The sequence below is a fragment of the Sceloporus occidentalis genome, unplaced genomic scaffold, assembly GCF_023333645.1.
Source record: "Sceloporus occidentalis isolate IW3139 unplaced genomic scaffold, rSceOcc1.0.p SCAF_3, whole genome shotgun sequence".
NCBI lineage: Eukaryota > Metazoa > Chordata > Lepidosauria > Squamata > Phrynosomatidae > Sceloporus > Sceloporus occidentalis.
In genome coordinates this window covers 198,486,099-198,510,798 of record NW_028316983.1, presented here as the reverse complement: position 1 = coordinate 198,510,798, position 24,700 = coordinate 198,486,099, and the positions used below count along the sequence as shown (strand labels likewise).

Here is a 24,700-nt window from a genome sequence, read left to right as displayed (position 1 = left end):
GGCAAGCCCTCTCTGAATAAATCTTGCTAACAAAACCCAATGCCTTAGGATTGCCATAAGTCAGAAGTTTGATGAACAACAAATACAGTATTGTATTTGTGATATTTGAGATGAATAATACTCCTAAATATTGTTCTTAATAATATAAATAACAGGGTTGCTGCTTGAGAGCTACTACTAATATCTACTATTTTGTAAGGCTTATTCAGAGACAGTGTGAAGTTGATACAATGGATATTCAGTGCAGTGCGGACAGAATGCACAAAGGACATTTATTACACAATTTATTCCAGCCTCAGCCCCTTCACTCCCAGCAAAGCTCAAGGTTGTGCCCTATTTTCAAAATCTGCCTTACCCCATGGCTCAGACTGTTCATGGTTCACCCACTGTCTCAAGAATTGAGGCAGGAATTTCATTCAGGAGGAGGGGGAAAAACATTTGTGCAAGGATCCTTGTGCTTGTACGCAATTGGATACAGTTGCACAGGTGGGAGGGAGGTTTATGGTCCTGTTGAGTGAAATGATCCACTGTGTTGATTTATTGCTATATTAATGACTTTATTGGGTTTTTTAAGCATTGATTCTCTTTTCTCCCATTTGGTATTGTTTCTGTGCATGTGCTTCTGTGTAATAGTTCTACAGTTGTACTTTTAATCAACATTTTCCCCCTTTTGGTATTTTTTCTATGCACATGCCTCTGTGTAATTGGTTAATTAAATAATAGTAGGAAACATGGCTGTTTACTGATAATTCTTTTTAATAAATTACAGTTTTACTGAGACTGTTAAAGGTGACAGTGCTACAGTATGGAACTCTAATTAGACCAGTTTATATATGTGTACCTAGTAATGTCTGAATTCATATCATAGCTTCTGGTAAGGCTCTAGATCCCAGTAGCTGTGAAGGGATGCAGTTTTAAAGGAAAGGAAATTTCCAATGCATCCCTAAGTTAACTCTTAATTGGATCACTCTCTAAAATATACATCACTTCTGGTCTGATGGTATGTTTTTTAATCTCGCACATGCCTATGTTTAAATATATAGGCAAACTGCCTATAGTCATCAGCTTTCCCCTATACTAAGTTTTGAGTAGCCCCATCAGCTGAGTCCTGTATTTACATTAAGAAACTAGATGGGTCAGAAACCTTTAAATATTACTGTCAACTGATGGTCCTCCTTTTCTTCATAAAAATTCCATTATTTTTTATATATATAATAAGCACAAGCTTACTGGACATGCTGAAATAGTGAATGAAGAGCTGACTTCCTATCCCAGTCTCTTCAACAATAGTTTGTAGTACTTTGAATATAAGACTCCTCATCATATTACTTGAAGTGGTACTTAGCAGACTTCTGACTTCATTCTCAAACATCTTAGGTTTACCAATGCTTAACATACTTAAGCATCAGTAACATATGTCTCAAAGCATCTGTTGTGAATCCACATGCTTGTCACCTCATCAGGGGTCCTTTGGCTGTTTTTACAGCAACTTTTACAGCATCTTTTTGGGGGAGTAACATGGAGAGACTTAAATGTATGGGGTTTTCCCCTCCCCCAATATTTTGCCTTAACATCCTTATTCATTAGAGTCTTATTTACATTTATACACAAACCCACACATTATACACACACCCTTGGACATTAAAGGGTCATTTGGGAAAATCAGGTCATCCCTTATATTTATCCTAACCAATGTTATGTTATATTTATAAGATAGGAGTTCATATTCATACATTTCATTAGAACTTGCCTGTGTGTGATGTACATATTATGTTGGTCTGATAACTGCCTTGAGCCATAAGCCATGAGGTTTTAGGAGTATCTGCATCTCTAAGAAGCATAAAAAATTTCAAGAGTACCACTGCATATATGAATCTTTCTGTGCTTGGTTTGGCTCTTGTATTGGAATTGTTACAAAAGGATGGTGTTTTAACTCTGGCCTGTTTTATGCTTTTAGGCTTCCAACAGTCAAGTCTCACCACAATCTATCACTACACCAAGGATGGAAAGTACAACAGGAACAATTGCTACCTCTCCTAAAACTCCTCCACCACTCAGTCTTCAAGGACCTCTGTGCCCTCCTGTGTGTCCCCCAGGTCCTTTGGAAGAATTATCTCCAGACAGTATTGATGCTCATACATTTGATTTTGAAACAATTCCTCATCCAAGCATAGAGCAAGCTCTTAAGCAAGGGTCTTTAGACTTGGACTCATTGGCTGAAAGTCCAGAATCTGATTTCATGTCAGCAGTAAATGAATTTATAATAGAAGAAAATCCAGTATCTCCAAATGTTATAAGTGATCCTCAAAGTCCAGAGATGATGGTGGAGTCTCTCTATTCCTCAGTTATCAATGCAATAGACAGTAGGAGGATGCAAGACACAAATATACGTGCAAAAAAGGAAATTTTAGAAAATTCTTCTGTAAATGTTTATATGGAGAAATGTAGAGATGTTGCCCAGGAGTCCCAGCTAAATTTAATAAACATCAAAGAAGATCTTTGTCACTTTAGAACATTTGTGGAAAAAGAACAATGTGAGTTTTCCAGTTCTTTAAAATGTACTTCTATAGAAATAAGAAATATTATAGAAAAGGTAAGACTTTCTCTTGAAAAAACACTAAAAGATAAGCATCAAAAAGAACTGCAATCTTTAAAAACTGAATATGAAAGTAGATTGAATACTTTAGTTGAAGATGGTAAAGAGAACCAAAAAAAGATAACAAAATTAAAGTGTGACTTAAAAGGTCTTGAAGATGTTTTGCATCATAAAGATAATGAATTTGCAGTAGTAAAGAATGAAAAGGAAGCAGTTGAGATTTTACAGAATGAAAAAGATCAGAAGCTACTTCGATTGGAAAGCCAAATGCAGAATCAGACTTGTGAAATTAAGGAACTAAGGGAGTCCCGTGAAAGAGTGTTAGAAAGTCTGAAACAACTTCAAATTGAAAATGATGAAAAAATGCAGCTTTTGAGGGATGAACTTCAGATTTTGGAAAAAGATCACTTAAATGAATTAGAATCTAATCTGCTTGTCAGACATACACAAGAATTTGAACAATTAATGGTCAAACACAATGATACTTTAGAGAAATTGAAAAAAGAAAATGTACACCGACTTGAACAAATGCAAGAATCTCACACTGCAGATGTACATGCAAAAGAACAACAGGTTGAAGAATTAAAGACCAAGGTCTCAGAACTTTCTGACTTGAGGTGTAAATTAGAAGTTGAACTTGCATTGAAAGAGGCAGAAACAGATGAAATGAAACTACTTTTAGAAGAGAACAAAACTCAGCAGCAGGATAATCTAAAACATCTTGTTGACAAGGAAACTGAAATGTTAAAGAAAGAGATAGATAAATTGAACCATATAATTGAAGTTAATAATGATGAATATCAGGTGGGTTTGGCAGAGCTAAGAACTCTAATGACAATTGAAAAAGATCAGTGCATTTCAGAATTAATTGACAGGCATGAAGAAGAAACAAATTTGCTTAGAACTGAATTGAGCAAAGTAACATCATTGCATCAAAAAGCTCTTGAAGCAGAAAAAAAGTTGGAAGAACAAATAACAGAATTGCAAGGTAAGCTTGAATTGGAAGTGAGCACCTTAGAGAAGCAGAAAGAGGAAAATTTGGCTTTGTGTGAACAGCAGAAGAAATATGAAGCCACTATCAGTAAGCTTGCAGAGGAGAAAGAACTACTAGTAACTAACCACGAGCAGGACAGAAAAGTACTTGTACAGAAGCTTAATTGTGAAAAAGAAGATGCAGTACGAAATGCCTGTAAAGAATTTGAGTTGCAGAGGGAAGCAGTAGAAAAAGAACTTTTGGAAAAAATCCAGCAACTTGAGATGCAAGTTAATCAGAGGTACTGTATGAATTAAGTTGCATTTTAATGTTTGAAATAAAACCAACTATGCTGAATGCATCTTGTAGTCAGTGGAGTAAGTGTACTCTCAAGCTCTAGAAGTATTTCTCCAGTCCCGTACTTCCTCTTGAATATTGTCAGTGTACTCCCAGATGAATCCATACTTTTGTCATTTAATGGCTTCTACTTGGGGCACATGAATTCTGCATTGCATTGTCCTTTCTGTTTGTTTATGCTCCTGAACTAAAGAACGATCAATTCAAGCCTACCTTAGAGGGTGGTCACCAAATGGTGTCATTAAAAAACTTAAATCCATGTGAAATTTATGTCCCTATTAAAAAGTTACCATGAGACAGAGGGAGAGCTTGAATAGTATCTTCTCTAATACAAATGGCTGTTCAGTAGCTGAAAGGAGCACTTTCAAACAAATAGTCCTTTCTGTACGTGCATACTCAATCCCAATACATTAGTACATTTGAATTTACTACAGGAAATTGAAGAAAGAGCAGTGAAATGCAAAGGTTTGTGCTGATGGCCTAGTTGTGTGACTATTTTCCTTCTCAGCTTTTTGCTGCAGGCTGCTCTAGGTGGGATATTCACTTTTGTTTCAAACAGACACTTTAAATAATTTAGCTACAAAACCATATAGATCATTTCATTATTAGATCAATCATGTTTCTACTTCTGTTGTTTATTTTGGAGTTTTTGTTTCTTTGGTTGGATGTGCTAAGAGATTAGTAGTTTCTAATCCTGACGTTTGGCTATGTGTCGCCTTCTTAATATTTTGCCCACTAAGATTTTTTAAAATTAAAATGTTACTTTTAGTTTGGAGGGAAAGGTACTTTTACAGTTAAGATATAGTATAATAGATGTAGCCTTTGGAAGAATTATTTTGGATTTTTCTGAATGAAAAGCATTATAATGGAGCATACTTTATGGTTGATGATTAGAGCTTCTCTAATGCACAGCAACAATCTGCAGATCACATGTGTTGTTTCCCAATTCCTGACCCAGTTCCAGAGGCAGGACTTCCAATTTCTTTTTCTCCATTTCAAGTTTCAACAATTGACTCTTTACTTTCCCCTCTCAATTTTATTTTTCCTACCTTTCTACTTAAGAAGTTTTTCTGTGGTCCAAAACAAACTGCAGAAATAATCCAATTTGAGACCACTTCAACTGTCCTGGCTTAATACTAGGGAATTTTGGGAACTGTAGCTTTGTGAGACATTTAGCCTTCTTAGTCAGAGAGCTCTGGTGCCACAATAAACTACAATTTCCAGGATTCCCTAGCACAAAGCCAGAGCAGTTAAAGCGATCTCAAACTGGATTATTTCTACAGTGTGTTTTGAGCCTATCTCTCCTTTCACATCTTATCAGTTTAGGTTCAGCTGCTTTCCTTTCTTTTTCTTTTCCTTGAACCCCTTTCTCTCTCTTTTTAAATTCTTTCTTCTTTTCCTTTTCCTTATCTTTGATGGCTTCAGAAATGTCATGCAAAGCAAACGAGAAAGGGAACAGAGATGGCCAAGAGTGTGGCAAAAATAGCTTAACTTCCCATGAGGACATGCAGGGACCTGGTGAAGAGCCATCTCCACAGAGAGTTCAGTTGACTACTTTCAAATAAGTGTGTTTCCAGAGAGAAATCTGCTGATTCACTTGCTTCCATGCAAGTCTGTAACCAGGATAAGGAGGGAAACTTAAAGAAAACATTTGACTGTAGGAGCAAGTCTGAGCCAAAGGGCAGATTGAGTTGCTTTTGCAGCAGCAGTTTAAGAAAGAACAGTCTGCTACTGAAAAGTAGTTCAAACCAAGGTAGGTTTGGAGAAAGATAAAAAGCTGAGGTGGAAGCAGATGATTAGACAAATCTAAAATAAAGGATAAAAGCAGACCTGCAAAGGTGGTTTTAATGTAGGGAGAAGTACAGTATTGATAAAGAAAGCTATTAGGGAAAACTGTCATATTGAGAGGATTACCAGAGTTACCAGCCATTCCAACAGTTTGTCTATGACGCAATCATTTCAGAGAGATGTGTTGTTGGAGCAGACATACAATGACAAGGAGAACTTTAAAGACCAGAATGTTCTAGTTGAAGGCAGGGCAGACAAGAGTTTGGATTTCTCCTTGAAATAGTGTGACTCAGAAAATTGCCTTGCATACTTTCTAAGACTTGCTGTGATTTGCATTTCTGCTCAGGGATGCGAAGCAGATTTTTCTGACAATCTAACCCAGATTCCATCTAGATAGGGGCAGTGTTGGGGGAGTTGTCAGAAAGAACTTGTATGTAGTGTATGTTAAGACAATTAGTTACTAAAAAGTGGATAATCAGTCTGTGGCCACATCATGAGAAAAGATGACTCACTAGAAAAGTCAGTAATGCTAGGGAAGGTAGAAGGCAGCAGAAAGAGATGAACACCATATGCCAGATGGATAGACTTAATCAGGAAGTTCACAGTCCTGAATTTACAGGAACTAAGCAGAGCAGTGGAAGCCAGGAGAAGCTTGGAAATGTTTCATCCACACTGCCACCGTTACTCAGGCTCAGCTCAAGAACAGCTAACATACACACACAGAGAGAGATTCAGTTTTAGAGATAGGCAAAGGCAAACCTCTGAACAAATCTTGTAAAAAAGAACAAAAAACTTTAGGACCATCATAAGTCAGAAACAACTTGAAGGCACACAACAACAACAGATAATCAGTTTCAGTCATTGACACCAGCATTTCATTCATACACTTTTAAGTTAAGGAAATTCATTTAATTTAAGGAAATTAAAATGTATTTATGTTTAACTTATTTTAATAGAAGGAATTCAAATGCATGTGATTTAATGAATGTATATTTGGTTTTTTGTTAGTTTTATTTAAAATATTTCAACTACATAAAAAAGAACATTAAAACCACATAGAATACATGGGAAAAGAAAAACAGAAAGAGAAATAAAAAAGCAAAGAACTACAAATTGAAAAGAAGAAAAAGAAATAAGAAAAGCAGACAAAAAATGATTTCCAATCTTCTCAGCAGCTATTAAAGTATGAAGGGCAAGTTTTAAGACCAATTTTAAGACCAAAATTATGGCCTTTGATATGACCTGTGGATAAGTCGAGGGTAAAACCTGTGGGTATGTAACAAAGGATGTAAAGGATGAAGACAACGCCAAAGAACATGCAAAATTCCAGGAGGCATATCTGGTTGTGCTCATACTAAAGGCTAGATGGATGAGAGAACAGAATGAGGTGCCTGTGCTTCCAGGACAGATTATGTGCTTGCCTTTCACAAGAAGATAGTTCTTTTTATATATATAAGAGTTAAAGTACAGTACTTACACTGACCTGTGGGTAAGTCGACTCAGGTTTTTTGGGTCAGTTTTTTGATTAAAATTTCTAGACTTATGAGTATATACAATAAATTATGTATAGCTTTCTGTAACCTGTATCTGTTCATAATCATGGTCAGCACTTATACAGTCGTCCCTCCATATCCACAGATTCTTTATCCACAGATTCAACCATCCACAGCTTGAAAATATTTTAAAAAATATATACATTAAAAAAACCTTGTTTTACTCCTTTATATAAGAGACACCATTTCATTATACCATTGTTTTTAATGAGACTTCGGCCTGTTACAGACAGCCAAAATAAAGCTGCTTCGAGTCACAGTGGAGGTATGGTGTTTCAATTATGCATGCGTCCTAAGAGTCCAGAAGTCGCACCAAAGCCACGCTCCAGTCCTTAGGGCTGGAACGTGGCTTTGGTGCGACTTCTGGACTCTTAGGACACGTGCATCATTGAAACACCATACCACCACTGTGTCTCGAAGCAGCTTTATTTTGGCTGTCTGTAACAGGCCTTCAGCATCCACAGATTTTGATATCTCCTGAGGGTCCTGGAACCTAACCCCAGTGGATACCAACTGCCTACTATACAAAACATATTTATGTTCTCTACAGAAAATCCCTCGATAACACTTTAGTAAATATTAATACATATTAATAATCTCTATCACTCTGTAGTATAAATCATCACCTAATTTAATCATACAGACTTTATAAATCTTCTATTAATCTAAACAAATTCCCCCTCTCTCATGAACTTGTTTTAAATTGATAGCAATCTATCATTCCATCAGCTGTATTTCCCAACCACTCAAAAAATGAAATTACAGTTTGCATCCTTTTCTTTCCTTATTTACAGATATCCTCTCTCATGATCATATACCTTCTAATTAGCAAGCCCACAAAGATATCTGTATAACTCTACCTTAGTACTATTTTAAATATTTTTTAAAAATCCACCAGTCTTACTTTGTAAGCATTTCATCTACAGTAAATCATCATCCAGCAATACAGAACCAATTTAACATCTTAAATACAATAAAACCCATTCTTATTTCTTTACTCTTTCATAATTTGAATGTCATCCTTGGTCTCTTGCCAAAGCTTTGCAAGTGTCCAAATTGGACATCCATTATCAAGTTACACAGAATCTGGGAAAAGAACACACCATATATACATGGCTATCATGTATAAGTCGAGGGCAGGGTTTCGGGCCAAAATTATGGATTTTGATATGACCCCTGGATAAGTCAAGGTTAAAATTTAAGGGCATGTAGCAAAGGATATAAAAGATGATGCAAAGGAAACTGATGCCAAAGACTTAAAAAATTCTGGCAGGCATAACTCTTTGCGCTCATCCTAAAGGCTGGCTGGATGAGAGAGTTAGAGGGGTGCTCTCAGGATGTACTTTTTGGTTCTCCCAGGATGGACTCAGCTTTTACCACTTTATTCAGAAAAAGGGGATAGCTATATATTTAATAGTTGAAGTACAGTACTTTTATTGACCCATGGTTAAGACAACCCAGTTTTTGAGGGGTCAATTTTTTTGACTAAAATTTCTAGAGTTATACATGAGTATATACAGTACTTACATTTTTAAAAAACCTTCCTGCTAGTCTTGTTGCCTCCACCCTCATTTTTCTTTTTCCAGAGATCTATTTAGAAACCAAATAATTTTATTTTCCCTGGTCTTCCCCCTTACGATTCTGTTGTCTCTCCTAACATATGTTCATTCATATCCGCACCATAGATCCCATTGGATCTGATGTTCTCCTGCAGTTCTTTTTGATTTACTTTGAAATTTCCAAAATTCTTTTGGTCTGGCTTCAAATCTCCCCTGTTGTTTCTTCACATTCTGAATTGCAACCTCATTGACCATCTTCCATATGAAGTCCTGTTGCTGCCCCTAGTTCTGTGACTTCATATCATCCATCAAGCTAAATTGCAATCTAAAATTCACTCTAAAGTTTTTGAAATAATCCCTCATCAATTTCATTTCCTCTTGTATCTCCTGCCAAGTTGCTTGATCTCATTCCTCTTCTGGGGGTTACATCTTTGCCATCCTTCTGCTAAAGACCTCGATATACAAAGAGTTAACATTTTTCCCTCCACAACAAGTGCTTCTCTCCTTTTGTTCTGATTGCTTTCAATGAACTACATCTCAGCCAGAACAAATCCAGCTTCTCCATTTTTGCTTTAAAAGCATTTACAAATACCAGGTTTAAAAAATTGCATCCATTTTTTTCCCATTTCAGTTATATCCAGAAGTTGTTGGGGTTTTTTAAGTGCTTAGAAAATAAATGTAGTTGCTGGCTTAGTGTCCTTAAAAGGATACATACAAAGGCATGAGTGTTGATGGAATTTTACACACACACACACACACCCCACTTCACTCACAATCGCGTGTTGCTGTCCCTGCAAATTTGGTGTGGGTCTCAGACCTTGGTGAGCAAACTCTGTATATTAATCATGGTGATTCACAATATTTTTTTGGTGATAGCACAGTCATGCTTGAATCGGTGAGCTGATCAACACATGTAGAAACTTCAAAAACAAACTTCAGCATGAAAGAGCTGTGGTGCAGTTAGTCAGGAAGATCAACTCAAATGCTGGTGCTGTTCCAGGAGCAAAGGTTTTTGTGTATTTGTATTGTAGTCACATAGTGTATATGAATTAGGTAATCATTGCAAGGACAACTGTCTTGTGAATGGCCACTGTTAGTAAGACAACATTGTTGTCTATACCTTTGTTTCCTTTGACCCTCACTGATTCCTATTCCAAATATCTGTAATTGTGGGTGTTTCATGTATCTTATGAACTCAGCTGCAGATAATAGTAAAACACTACTAAAGAGTTACAATATTAAAATACATTTCAAAATAGTCTAAAAACATACCAATTAAAAATTCAGAGCACATTCATTAACCCTTTTCTTAATATTCTGTTGCTTGCTGAAATGCTGCCTGAATACAGATATAGCCCAGTGAACAAGTAGGTGTATTGCTGGGCATTACTTCTTTAACAGATAATTTGGTGCTGGTTGCTGAAATAGCATGGAAAGAATAAGAATCCATTTCTACATTACACACACACAAAGTAAGTCAACAAGTTTCAGAATAACTTTTAAATACAACCAATATGTGCATGTGAAATGAAACAACCAGGACACATAAGCCTTGCATGCATAAGCAAACATTTTATACCTTGTAGACAGCACTTCAAGGCTTCTTCCAAAATGAATCTCAGGATGCCTTTTTACTTTACCAGCCTCCTCTACTTTTATGATTTACATTTTGGTGACCAGACTTATACTGTAGATCTATGCTTCCCCTGCCCTGAATATGCTGGGTATAGCTAGTAAGGCTGGCTTATCACTTCTCTCTCTGTCTCTCTTTAGTTGTTTATGCATGCTCAATAACAGATTCTGAAGGCAGCTGCTGCTTGCCTTGCCTGTTGCAGGCAGGTGCACACTTCTGTAACAGGATTGTCTCTAGAACAGAATCCCTCTCACAGCTGAAGCTTTGTGTAATGTATTGTTTACTGCAGACATTTTGCTGCAAGATGGCACCAAAAGTTTGTGTTTCTACCTTCCTCATTCACTCTCTTCTTGTGGTGCTACAGCTAAAACTCCTTCAGCTACACTGGGCCCAAGGAAGAAAGGAGAGGGTGGATGGGTATAAAAAGACTTTAGAAAAAGCTTCATTAGCAAAGGTTTTGTTAACTGAGGTATGCCTGCACCTTTAAGGTCTTTGCCTAGTACTAGAGAGACTGCAGTGATGAGCAGACAACTGGAAGATCCTTTCTTGCATATGTATCATAAAATTACCTAACAGGTAATTTTTATAGACCATGAAGCCTTTTGCAGGTTTGTATGGGAGAATAGGTTCTTTCAGGTACAGCCTTATTCAAGTGGCCTGGATGCAGGCCATATAAGGCTTTCGAGACCATAACCAGTACTTTAAATTGTGCGTATGACTGCTTTGTTAACTGCCATGAAGTCACCTTCAGCTTATGGCAACCATGTGAATGAGAGAATGTACTGTATAGTGATTTGAGCATTGGACTGTGACTCTGGAGACCAGGGTTTGAATCCCTACTCAACCAAGCAAAACCCCCCAAAAACACTGGATGCCTTTGGGCAAGTTACTCAGCCCCAGAGAAAGGCAAAAACAAACCCCTTTTGAACAAATCTAGATAAAAAAAAACCCTGTGGTCACCATACGTTGGAAACGACTTGAAGACACACAACATGAGAGACCTCCAATGGCCCTGCTCAGGTCTTGCAGACTCAGGGCTGTGCCTTCTTGATTGAATCTAACCAGCTGTAATGCAATCTTCCTTTTTTTCCTACAGCCTTCTGCTTTCTCAAGCATTATTGTCTTTTATAATGAATCATGTCTTCTCATCATTTGTCCAAAATTTGATTGTGTCCATTCAGAATTCAAAGACATAAGCATGTTGGTCTGAATAAGTGTGCAAAGGTTCTTGTAGCTTTTTTGAGAATAACAGAGAGAAAGAAATTAAGTGTACTTCTTCAGATCGTTGTTGTGTGCCTTCAGGTCATTTCCAACTAAGGTGACTCTAAGGCAACCCTATCATAGGGCTTTCTTGGCAAGTTTCTTGAGAAGAGGTTTGTAGTTGCCATCCTCTGAGGCTGAGACAGTGTGATCACCCCATAGCTGAGCTGGGATTTAAACCCTGGTCTCCAGCATCATAGTCCAACACTCAGACCACTATGCCATGCTGGCTTTTGATGCATGGAAGTGAAGGGCCTAGGAACAGAACTTAATTGCCATGAATGAGCAGGTTTTATGAGTGAATAGCAATATAAATTTAAAACCTGTGGGTATGGTGATGAGGTGACAAGTTTAGTTTTAATTATGGGTTTTGTGGGACAACAGCAAGAGGAAAGATGTTACCTAAAGCCAAGGTGAGTAGATATCCATATGAATAATGTAGGGAGTTATTGGAATGTTGTGTGATGCTGTCTGGGAACCAAAATGGAGATGTGATAAACTGGCCAAGAGAGCCCTCATGAAGCTGGGGTGTTAACAAGTGCTATAATCTATGTAGGTCACCAGGAAATCATTGTCTCTGTTCAACCTGCTGTCATTGGACTGGCGTTTGTGGATATTCCCACTCCGCTGTTTCTTTGTTCAATCTTCCTTTGCAATTTTTTTTGTTGAAGGACTGTTGTTCTAAGATCCAAGATGGAATGCCTAGGGAGATTGAAGTGTTCTACAACTTTGATGTGTGTGAATTCCCATTCTTAATATCTGATATATCTCCATTTAGCCTCTGTCTCAGAGACTGGCACTTTCCTTGACTTTCTTAAGTAATTGTTCCAAATCCTAGCTAAATGTTGTTACTAGTATGGTGTTATCTGTATATTTTAAAGTGTTAATGATCCTTCCTTCCATTTTCACACTTCCTTCCTCCAAGTTCAATCTTCCTTTACATATGATATGTTCAGCATGCAAGTTAAACAGATAGGGCAGTGATGGCGAAACTTTTTAGGCCTGTGTGCCTGGGATGGGGCTTCTGCCCATGGGGGGCTGAGAAAGATAAGTGGGGAGGAAGGGGACTGGGCACATGCCCTGTCCTCCCCCCCCCCCCCCCAATTGGCTCTCTGGAGCCAGCTGGAGGGCAGGAAAAGTAAGTGGGGAGACGGCACTGGATATGTGCCCTCTCCCCCACAGACCTTTCCTGCCTCCCAACTCTCTCTGGAGCCAGTTGGGAGTCAGGAAAGGTAAGTGGGGAGGAAGGGAACTGGTCACACGCCCACCGCTCTCCTCCATGGACCTTTCCTGCCCACCAACTGGCTCTCTGGAGTCAGCTGGAGGGCAGGAAAGGTCAGTGGAGAGGAGCAGTTGGTGCATGCCAGTGGTGGCTCCTCCCCACGCTCTTTTCCCAGTCTCCAGCTATCTCAGATAAGCAGTTGAAGGCCAGGGGAGGGCTAGGAGGAGGAGCCAGAGGTGTGTGCCTCTGGCTCCTCCAGTGGCATTTTGTGACTTTCAGCTGTCTCAGAGAGAAAACTGGAGACTGGGAAAAGGCAGGAGGGAGGAGGAAAAGGCATGCACGTGCCTCTTTCTCCTGCTCCCTGGCCCGTGCATGGCGAAATGGCATTGCCTGCCATTGTGGCACATGTTCCATAGTTTTGCCATTAGGTAATGCAGTTTGACTGACATCCTTCCTGCTACACCATCAGTTGGAAACCATTCCATGTCTGGAATTGCTCCAACATATAGAATCATAGTGTTGGAAGACACCAGAAAATCCATCCAGTCTATCCCCTGCCATGCAGGAACACACAAAACACTCCCGATAGATGGCCTTCCAGCCTCTGTTTAAAAACCTTCAAAGATAGAGACTCCACCACAATCTAAGGGAGTGTGTTCCACTGTCAAACAGTGTCCCCCTGCTGGTTGTATTTCATTTTCCACTTATAGTTTAAATATCCCTTTGATATCTTGGATCTTATGGAATAGATCTGTTCTTTCTTTTTATAGGGATCTTCTTTTTCTCTGTATTGATTATTGTACCACTTCTCTTTATCCCTGTGCACAAGTCAGTGAACAGTTGCATTCAGGAGTCTGACCCTGTTTCTCTCCCCTTTACTTCTCATCTATCATTAACTGCTTGAAGAGTTTCATCTGTCATCCACTGAGGTGTTTCCTTTTTTGGCTACAGGTACAGTTGGCCCTCCTCATAGGTGGGCTTGCCTTCCGCGGCTTTGAGCTTTCACAGAAAACAAACCCCATTAGAAGTAATGAGGTGCGTACCCGTGCCGTGTTCCCACACGCTGCCGCAAATACACGCCCCATTTCCTGTGGCGCTTGAGCATACGCTCATTTCCCCCTACACTGGGAAGTCTGGAACGGATCCTCTGTGTATAGGGAGGACGAAGTGTCTTTTTGTATTATTGCCTAGCGATGCACTTGGCTGCAGTCCAGAATTTGTCTGGCTCCTGGTCAATTAGTCTTAATAATGCAAATCTATTTTTCATGTTATCTTTAAATTTGACATGATGTTCTTCAGGTTTTATTTTGGCATAATGTCTGGTTTAATTTTCTTCTTTAGTTTTATTCTAATTTTTGGTATCAGCAGTTAATGGTCTGTGTCACAGTCTGCTCCTGGTCTTGTTTTTTCATCTTTTGCTTCCAATTATGTAGTCTATTTGATTTTGATATTGGCCATCAGGTGATGTTCATGTATACAGTCACCTTTCCTTGAAAAATGTGTTTGCAATGAACAAACTTTGGCCTTGCAAAATTCAGTCATTTGCTCTCCTGCTTCATTTCTTGATCCCCAGCCACATTTTCCTAGAATCTAAGTCTGCTCTGTTTGCTACTATGTTTTCCAGTAGCCTTTGATTAACAAGTCTTGTTTAGGTTAGGATTCCATCATAGAATCTTTCAGTTTCTTCTTCATTTGCTTGGTTGCCAGTGAAACTATCATAGCAAGAGAATTATATACTTCCTGTGACTGGCCTAGCAGTCAGCACTCTGGCAACTGCCCTCTGGACCAAGTGAAGTTTCCAATATTCTTCCACTATAGTGCCACGTAGAGTGATGCAAATGGAATGTAACTAAAGCATATTTTATCATAGCCAGAACAGATACTCCAGATCTGATACCAGATTTTAAATCACAACTTCAAATTTCTTGAACCAGTAAAGTTTTTGTTCAGGGATGATGGAAGTTTCAATCCAGCAACATTTGGAACAGCACACATGTGCCATAAGTGTTTTTTAAGGACCAGAGATGTTTTGCTTTTACTACAGCAGACTTTGGGATAAAGGTGATGCAGGGATTATAGAAATAGTTGGAAATTTTTGAGTTTAAAAATAATCTGTAATCCTGGTACATTTTCCATTTTGTACTTGTCATGAAGTTGCAGCTGTCACTGTTAGGATCTGAAGCAGCTTTGGACCAAGAACCATAAGAACTGCAGGCCAGAATTTCCAGGAAGCTCTTGAAACATTTTGCCCAGAAGATCAACACATTACAGTACTGTTAATCTAGTCCAAAACATGATTACTAGGTAAAACTAAAACTCCAGATTATGTCTGAGGATGTGGGAAATTGATAAAATAATGGATGAGTTGAGGACAAATGCAATGAAATGATGATGAATGCAGAGAAGCCAAGCCTGACCTGAGTGTATTTATGGTAGTTGTTACTTGGCCCTGGCCTGAATATATTTATGATAGCTACTGTCTGAAAGTGGGAGGGGAGCAGGTGAGAACTCTATAGATTATAATAACATTAGTCTGGATCAGTATGCAAAGGGATCTTGTAGCATCTTTGAGATTAATTGAGAGGAAGAAGTTGATACCATAAAGTTTCATAGTCTTAAGTCTGATTCATCAGATGCATGCACTGAAGAGAGCAAGTAGTGAGCTAAGTCTTTGTGATTTATTAATTTAAGTCACTTTGCTTCCCAAATTATATAATGGGAGCCATTTTGATAAATGATAAATATGGCAAATATAGTAAGCTATATGATAAATTCAGGGGGCACAGTTTTGTGACCATTCTGCTTAATATGTTTGGTCAGCTGTATACAGTGTAGGAGCATCTTCATTAGTATCCTCTTTGAAGTGCTCTACCAGTGCTTCCTTACTTTGTACCAGCTTCTCCCTATCTTTTAGAAGCAGGGCTACATTTTTTTTCTGTTCTGCATAATCTTCAAGTGGCTTTGTTTTTATTTCATAAATATACCTGTAGCCAGTAGTCTTGGGTATTTCACATTACATTAGGTATGTGTTTAGATTGTAAAATACTTGGACTGAAGTTAGTAGTTTCTTGTTGCTAGTGCATGAATTTATGGGGTCCCATCCACATTAAGATGATATGTATATTAGGCCTGCCAAAAGGGCACGAAGGTTTTAAATCAAGTAAAGGTGTTGCTGAAATCAAGTAGTGGGGAGAAGGAGGAGTTTGGATTTAAACCATTATCTCAGGGGACTGTAAAGATTCAATGATTTTGAATGTTAGACTATTTCTTTGATATACATGTTTAGTTGTTGCAATCGAGTAGTTTCTGAAACATAGCCACATCAATGTTTGATGCCCAATAGTGCCAGGTTGTTTCATTCTATTTGATATTGGAAATGTAATTTTCTTTTTGAAATTGGTTAAATTGTAAGAATAATCTGTAACGAGCAGGGTAGAAATGCTCTTAACCACCAGACTTTGTAGCTAGACTTAAATGTTGGTAAAGGGCATCTGAATAATTCCATCAGCTGTGAGATACATCTAATAGGATAAATTCACTTGCTTCATATGTAGTTTTTGTGTGTGGAAAATAATTTTAACTGTCACTGCATGTCTGAGGACAATTTAAAAAGACAAAATAGGAAGCACATCCTTACTACATTTGGCTTCTTTCAACACTCCATTAAAACAAATACATGTTGTACTCCTTATGTGGTCTGATCATGTGGCAACAGTTTGGTCATGCTTCAGTAGGGGAGGCTGGTGGTTAGACCTGATTCATCAACACACACATTCGCCTACTGTCATAACGGAAGATACTTATTACTGTTAGCTTAGATTACTCTGGTTTGAGCAACAGCAATGTGTGACGGAGTCGTAGTGGTGGAGAGTGCAGCAAAATACTGCAGCATATGAATAGTTTGTGGAAACCAGCCATTCCATTTAACTCCATGGTCTTTGAGTGTGGTTAGTCCTTGTTGGGCTTTAAAGAGGAGGTTCCCTAATAAAGATTTCTTAAATATGTTTTTATTTGTTGTTTTATTTTAGGAAACCACATGGCTTCTTTGACACTATTGATTCTTGTTATCTCCCTTACACCAGTGCTGTTCTGTCAATTCCAAGACCAACAATGAATGGATTAAAATTAGTGGAGATTATGATGTGGTTGTACTTGCTAGCAACCCATTTGCACTATTATACCAAGAATGGTGTATGTTGAAATTTATACAAGACCTTTATTGTTTGTTTTGGCTGCAAAGGAAAATCAGAATTTTAGCTCCTATTCCTTTGTACCATGAACATACAACCTTGTTTTACAACTTCTAAGCATCCTTCAGAGCATTCTGTAAAATGAAAGGATGAATGTTTTTGTTGCATGTTAGGAATTTTGCATCACTTTTCTCCTCTTTTTAAATAGATTTTTTAAAAATCCCACATCGAGTTGATTTAATCTTTATGCAAAGCTTGTGGCTATACCTGGCAGCTGATGTTAGCCAACATAGTGACACCCAGACAGGAGGTAAAATGGTTTAAAGGTTTAAATCTTTTGCCTTTCTTTTGTTTTTTGTTTCTTTGTCTGGACCATGTCAGACCGTTTCATGATTGTGAATATTTACCATTTTCTCCCCAAGTTCTGATGAATCATCTGCATCAAGCTTGGTTGCAGAACTTCAAGAAAAGCTTCAGGAGGAAAAAGTGAAGTTTTTGGAGCAGCTTGAAGAACATGAGAAAAGGAAAAATGAGGAAATGCAAAACATTCGAACATCACTCACTGCAGAACAGCAGGTAGTATAAGATGTTCTGTAATTTTATATTAGATACCCTTGTTGTGGTATGTTTTAAAATGACTGAGATTCTTTGTTTTTGACAACCTGCACAGCAGATAATCATTCATCATTTTTTTCCAGGATCCTTTGACGGTATCCTTATGTTGTCAGTTGTAGATTTTTTGGCTGTTACTAGTTTTCTTAGCTGGTGCATATAGTAATAATAATAATAATAATAATAATAATAATAATAATTTGTTTTATTTATATACCGCTATTCCAAAGATCATAGTGGTGAACAGCAAGTAAGCTAATTTGCCTCCAACAGTCTGGGTACTCATTTTAGCGACCTCGGAAGGATGCAAGCCTGAGTCGAGCTTGGGCCCTTTTGCTGGTCTTGAACTCGCAACCTTGTGGTTTTGAGTGAATGGCTGCAGTACAGGCATTTAACCACTGCGCCACCAGGGTGCAGTGAACCAATTCCTGCTGCCACACAATTCCAGTTCATTTCAGTGATGTTTTTACTGAGTTTCTTTACAATTTAGATTATATTTATTGGACATGGTGTAGTGAACAACTGATTTTTAAAAATTTAGTTTGGATTAAATCAGAAAACAAATTATTCCACTGAAACCCAAAAAGTTCTGTGGTATTCAAAAACCAGGTCCATCGGACTCACAAACCAGATTTTCTTGCCTTTTCTGACAAGATTCCTTCACATTTTGTAATTCTTTTATCTGATTGAACACAGTATGTTTAAGATAAATATAAAGGAATGGGATTTCAAAGCCATTTTGTCTCATTGATTTCAAAGGGGCTTTAATATCTTTAACTCCTATTAACGAAACATCATGAGGTACATTTGCAATGCATATTATTCTTCAGCCAATGAAATTCATGGCGTTTCCATAAATCCACAGGTGACATAAAGGATACATGCTCACTCTCTCTGTCTCTCTTGCTGTTTATGTGTATGTATGTGTGTATATAGATAGAAAGGTATAATTGAATGAATGAATGAATGAATGAATGAATCTTTATTTGTATACCGCTATTCCCATGATCACAGCGGTTTACAACAGTAATAAAAACTGTTGTTTCTATTTCATTCACTGATTTGGATTTTTATTACTATGAACCATCTTGAGAGTATAGTGGACACTTCATATTGGCAGTCTGGTGATCCGAGGATTTGATGGCGAACGAATCGCCATTCCCCATGTTGTTCAGTGGTGACGCATACGTGTGGATGTGCTGATATGTCCATGTGCACATCACCACCACTGAATAATATGGGGCACGACGGTCTATGTTTTTTTGCCACCCATGGGTGGACATTCATGGGAGAGGTCCATTGTATTTGCAAGGTGAATGGTATATAAATCTATTGAATAATTTTTTAAAATGGCAAGAGTAATGGTGAACACATTCTAGAGTTTGGCTGCTTAATATTTTTAATGCATTTTTGGTTTTAGGCATAGGAAAATGAAGAAAAATGATGGTGAAGAGCCTTCCATTATGCCTTGTTTTAGGTATTGTCTTACCTAAAGTAATGCTGTTTCTGTCTTTTCAGACTACCTTTAACACTGTTCTAACAAGAGAAAAAATGAAAAAAGAAAACATAATAAATGACCTCAGTGACAAATTAAAAACGATAAAACAACAGCAAGACAGGGACAAAGGTAAACTTGAGATATAAAAGTTTCCAGTTTAATTCTAAATTATTTTCATGCAGTATATTGAAGTATTAACTTTGAATTGCTGATTTCCTTTTGCTCAGATCTGATTGAAACACTTTCTGAAGACCGAGCTCGTTTACTTGAAGAGAAGAAGAAACTTGAAGAGGAAGTTAATAAATTGAGATGCAATTTTGTTCCATCAACCTATGTACCTCCTACTTCAGAAGCTGGAGCTTGTGCAGCTGATTTTTCAGCAGAATCTGAGCGATTGACTTCAGAAACAGCAGAAGAAGGAAGAATGGATTCCGCACTAGAAACCAGTATGATGGCTGTCAAGTAAGTAGCTACATCATTAAATGTTGGTGGCCAAATAAGGCATTTGGTTTAAAAACACATCTATGCTTGAAATGTTCCCCTTCTTTTTCATCCTTTCAGGAAGCAAATATTTACTTATGTCATTGTTTTGTGTGTAATATTTGCTCATTCATTTAGAAAGTCTGTCCCTGAACCATTTATCTGCTGATTCTTTTGAGAGGCAATAAATAGTAATATTTTAAACATGGAGTTTGAATCAGGACCAGAACTTGATCTGTGACATCACTCATCTTTTAAACCAAGTCTTCTATATTTATTTAAAATACTGTAATGCATTTCCATTCATTCAACTTTGTTTTATTTTTAGAATATGTGGTGTTCTTTTAATTGGGGAAGGCAGGTTTTTTGATGGATGGAAGAAATTGCAACCCTAACTAGTTTTTCTGTGATGTATTCTTGCCACATTTAAATACTGTTTTAAACTGCAGTGATAACTTTTTTCCTGAAAATCCTTTTTTCCCATCTGGTAATCAGAACGTTTTGTGTGTGTGTGGGGGGGGGGGAGGCGGTGTGTATGTGTGCTGAACACATAGGTGTGCACAGTTCTATTGCCACCCATGTGCACAACGTGAAACACTACTATCTCAGGCTATTATAACATATGGGATAAAACTACTATATTGTGTCAGAATTAATAGGAAAATAGTCTTTTGACATCTTCTGTGTCAAAATTTATTGCTGAATTAGTGCTGAAATTCATTGTAAAGTATTCTGGCCAAGTGGTTGAAAGAGCATAAAGTAATATTGTATATACTTTAAAGACATTGTGATAAACTATGGTGCCACATATTTTGTCATCTGATGTTTAACAGTGGAAAATCTATAGCTTATCCAGTAAACTGGGGAAGAAAACATAGAATGTTAAGATTAATGAAGTGGTTTAGATCAACATGACAGTAAACTAATATGTCAGCCAGTGGGATTTTAACTAAATATACATGTTTTATTAACTGTTTGTTTGTTTGTTTTAGTGAAAACATGCAAATGTTGTCTGAAGAAAAACAGAGGATAATGATGTTAGAAAAGGTGGGTGGTTTTCCCCTAGTACTACAGTGGACCCTGGTTATCCACTGGGGTTTGGTTTCAGGACCCTCTGTGGGTACCAAATTCTGTGGATGCTCAAGTCCCATTAAATACAGTGGTACAGTAAAACGATGTCTCTTATATAAAATTGCAAAGTCAAGGTTTCCTTATTGGAATGTATATATTTTTAAAATATTTTCAAGTGGTGGATGCTTGAATCCGTGGAAAAAAAATCCGTGGATATGGAGGGATGACTGTATTCTACTTCTTAAGCATTACCGAGTGGTAATATGTGTCATGTTACTGCTACTATCATGGAATTAGATGAATGAAAATACATTCTCATAATAGGAGCTTAGAGCTAGCGCTTCCAGGCTGATACTGTGCTGTTCAGTTAGGACAGAGATTCCCCAACTTTGGTTCCTCAGGTTATTGGACTTCAATTCCCATAAGCCTCAACCACCATGGCCAATGTCCTGGAATCCTGGGAGTTGTAGTCCATAACACCTGGAGGATCAGCATTTTGGAATCACTGAGTTAAGACAATTACGTACATTCATTCACCATACCTCTTAAACTGGAAATATAGAAATAAATAAGTTTTAGATACACATCTGCAGTTCAAAAGATACTATGTAACAAGACTGGGAAAATATTTTGTACTCTAGGCCAGTGTAACAGTACTGTTTAGATCAGTGATTCCCAAAATTTGGTCCTCCAGGTGTTTTGGACTTCGATTCCCAGAAGCCCTAGGAAGTTTGGCCAATAGTCAGGAATTCTGGGAGCTGAAGTCCAAAATATTTGTAGGATCAAAGTTTGGGAAACACTGGCTTAGATATATGTTTAGTTTTAAACCCTTTGTACACTTTTCATCTAGGCAGTGATTTAGAAGTACAGCAAGACAAAGAAATTCTTGGAACCCTCTCACCATCCCCAAGAAATCAGTGGGAGGGGGAGCAGCAGTAATTCTTGCATGCCTAGTTGCCCTGAGCCAAATTAATTAACATTATTGAAATGTACATGTCTGCCTTAAATCCTCTGAGGATATTTTATTTTTAGAATTGTCAAATTCTAAAATAGTCAAAGCTGTCTGCTTTACTATTGCTTTACTATTTAGGAGAAGGGAGTGGTGGAGGAAAAGGGTAAGAGGCTGGACCTCTTACCCTTTCCCTCCACCACTCCCTTCTCCTTCTGTGTCATGTCTTTTTAGATTGTAAGCCCGAGGGCAGGGATCCGTCTAACTAAAAAGATTGCATGTACAGCGCTGTGTAAATTTACAGCGCTTCATAAATAAAGGTTAATAATAATAATGATAATAATAATAATAATGTGAAAGAAAAGAAAATTCCAACTTCAGTAATATTAAAATTACGTTTAAATTCCAATTCTATGATTCTATGTTTCTAAGTTATGAAACTGTTCTTCGGGGGAGGAATCAGATCTAAGGGCCATATTTCAATCTGAGCATCAGATCTCACGAAAGCCACATCTGTTTTGAACGGCTCGTTTTTTAGGCCATATCAAAGCTGATTTTCAAACAAAGGCCTGTTACAGACTGCCAAAATAAAGCTGCTTCGGGTCTCTTTGGAGGCATGCTGTTTAAATGATGCATGCATCCTAAGAATCCGGAAGCTGCACCAAAGCTGCACTCCAGTGCTTAGGAATGGAGTGTGGCTTTGGCGCATCCTCCAGACTCTTAGGACCCATGCATCATTTAAATAGCATACCTCCAAAGAGACCCGAAGCAGCTTTATTTTGGCAGTCTGTAACAGGCCAAAGAAAGCATTACAAAAGCCTGTGTAATGTGGTAGAGCTGGCTTATGTTAGGTTTTCTGTGCTTACATCCATACAGAGATATAAATGTGTATTGAATTTATATCTTTTTGTTTTTTAAAAAGACCTGTAGCAGTATAGTCATCCCTCCTCGTTTAAGTATTGACAGATTTGATTATTCATGGATTACTGTACAGTAATTTGGTGCCGCCACCTCCCTAAACCATTTTTAATAGAGGCTTCGATAACAAACATTGTTGCTGGAAGGAAATCTAATTGGGATGATTGGGCCTAGCCACACATGTGTTCCCTCATTTGAGCAGGGGGAAGGGGATGGGACAAGGGAGGTTTCATGTTTTCACTCAGTCACTATCTTAGGCCCCATACAGACAGGCCAAAATAAAGCTGCTTCAGGCCACTTTGGAGGTATGCTATTTAAATGATGCATGTGTCCTAAGAGTCCAGAAGCCACGCCAAAGCCATGATCCAGTCCTAAGGACTGGAGCACAGCTTTGGTGCAGCTTCTGGACTCTTAGGACACATGAATCATTTAAATGGCATACCTCCAAAGTGGCCTGAAGCAGCTTTATTTTGGCCTGTCTGTATGGGGCCTTAGACAGGCTACAGCGGGGTGGAAGGGGGTGGGAAGGGATGGAGGAGTGCAAAGTGGGCAGAGGGCATGCATATAAACTTGTTTATGTGGGCAGGAAAAATGGGGAGGGGGCTTTGTCCCTCCTCTCACCCCATTCCCTCCCCCCTACTCATCCATCCTCCCAAACAATTCAATAGGCGAATAAAGGAGTATACCTATGACTGGACCCAGCCTCCCCACCACTCTTCCAGTACAGGTACTTTTTTTGTGTTAAATACAATGGGGGAGGGGCTAGAGATATTTGTGGTTTTTCCACTTTCACTGGGAGCTGTACCCCTAAACCCCATGAAAATTGAGGGCTGACTGTATGCTTACACAGAGCTAAGAACTGTTGAACTGAATAAAATGTTCTTGCCGGGTATCAGATTGTAGCTGTAAAATAACTGAAATTATATGTATGCAGGACTATAAGAAGAACATTTGTGTTTTAAAGCATTGTGATACACTTGTGTTATTTTGTTTTATAGACTCTGCAGCTGAAAGAAGAAGAAAACAAGAGGCTAAATCAAAGATTGGTAAGTTTTAGAAAACAAGATGCATTTAACCAAGAAGTTTAAGGTCAAATTTTTAGTAGTTTCTTTGATGTCTTAGGATAGAATCCAGTGTCACACAGGTGAAATTCCCTCCTGTGTCTTTCAAAATCTGTTCCAGATGGTTTTCCAAGCCTTCAGAGCATCTGTTGAGCACAAGAGTGAGGGCTACAAAGTGGAGAAGGAATCCCTCAGTGGAATGAGCTAATTATTTTCTACCCTTAAAATATTATGACTGTGAAAAATATGACTGAAAACTATGTCCATGAAAAGTAACATAGCTCAAGACAATGTGCTTTATTATAAGGATGTGTCAGGACAGGCTACCTTAGAGGGAACTGAGCATTCCATTGGAGTGACAGAAGAAAACTCCACTAAGTAAAAATTACAAAAAATAGTCCTTCAAAAATATATTTTAGATTAGGGTTGTCGTAAAGTGGAAGTGACAGACATGCAAAAACAACAACTCTGTGTTGGCTATATTTTTTCCCTACAGTTTATCTTAATATTATTTTTTTCTAAAAAAGTCTGATATTTTACATTAAAACAGAAACTACAAAAAATAGAAGAATAAAAAAAATCATGTAGAACTGTCAAGAACCTGTAATTTTAATAAATTAGATTTTTTTTAACAAGTAATTTGTACAGATTATAGAAACACAGAATCATAGAAATGTTTATCATTGCTGTTTTTCTGAGAGTGTTGCTATATAGCAGTGGTGGCGAACCTATGGCACGTGTGCCAGAAGTGGCACTCAGAGCCCTCTCTGTGGGCACACACTCTGTCACCCCAGCACAGAGTTTGCCAGAGTTTGTTACTAGAAAGCCAGAGAAACGTGGCACTTAAGTGGGCTTTGGGTTGCAGTTTGGGCACTCAGTCTGTAAAAGGTTCACCATCACTGTTATATAGTTTGTGTTGGTTTGTGGTATGTCCTTTGTATCTGATGTTACATACTTGTTGAGAAACTGGAGCATGTCCA

The 24,700-nt window shown here is 38.0% G+C and overlaps 1 protein-coding gene across 3 annotated transcripts in view; it reads left to right on the top strand.

Moving 5' to 3' along the window:
- Positions 1-24,700, top strand: part of RB1CC1 (RB1 inducible coiled-coil 1) — an 80,209-nt gene that overhangs the window by 42,956 nt on the left and 12,553 nt on the right. For all 3 annotated transcript variants that reach the window (XM_089517304.1, XM_089517302.1, XM_089517303.1), the window contains exons 15-20: positions 1,958-3,870; positions 17,554-17,707; positions 19,262-19,370; positions 19,469-19,703; positions 20,714-20,768; positions 23,658-23,705. In XM_089517304.1, coding sequence (XP_089373430.1) covers positions 1,958-3,870; positions 17,554-17,707; positions 19,262-19,370; positions 19,469-19,703; positions 20,714-20,768; positions 23,658-23,705 — 2,514 coding nt within the window. The remainder of the gene's footprint in view (positions 1-1,957; positions 3,871-17,553; positions 17,708-19,261; positions 19,371-19,468; positions 19,704-20,713; positions 20,769-23,657; positions 23,706-24,700) is intronic.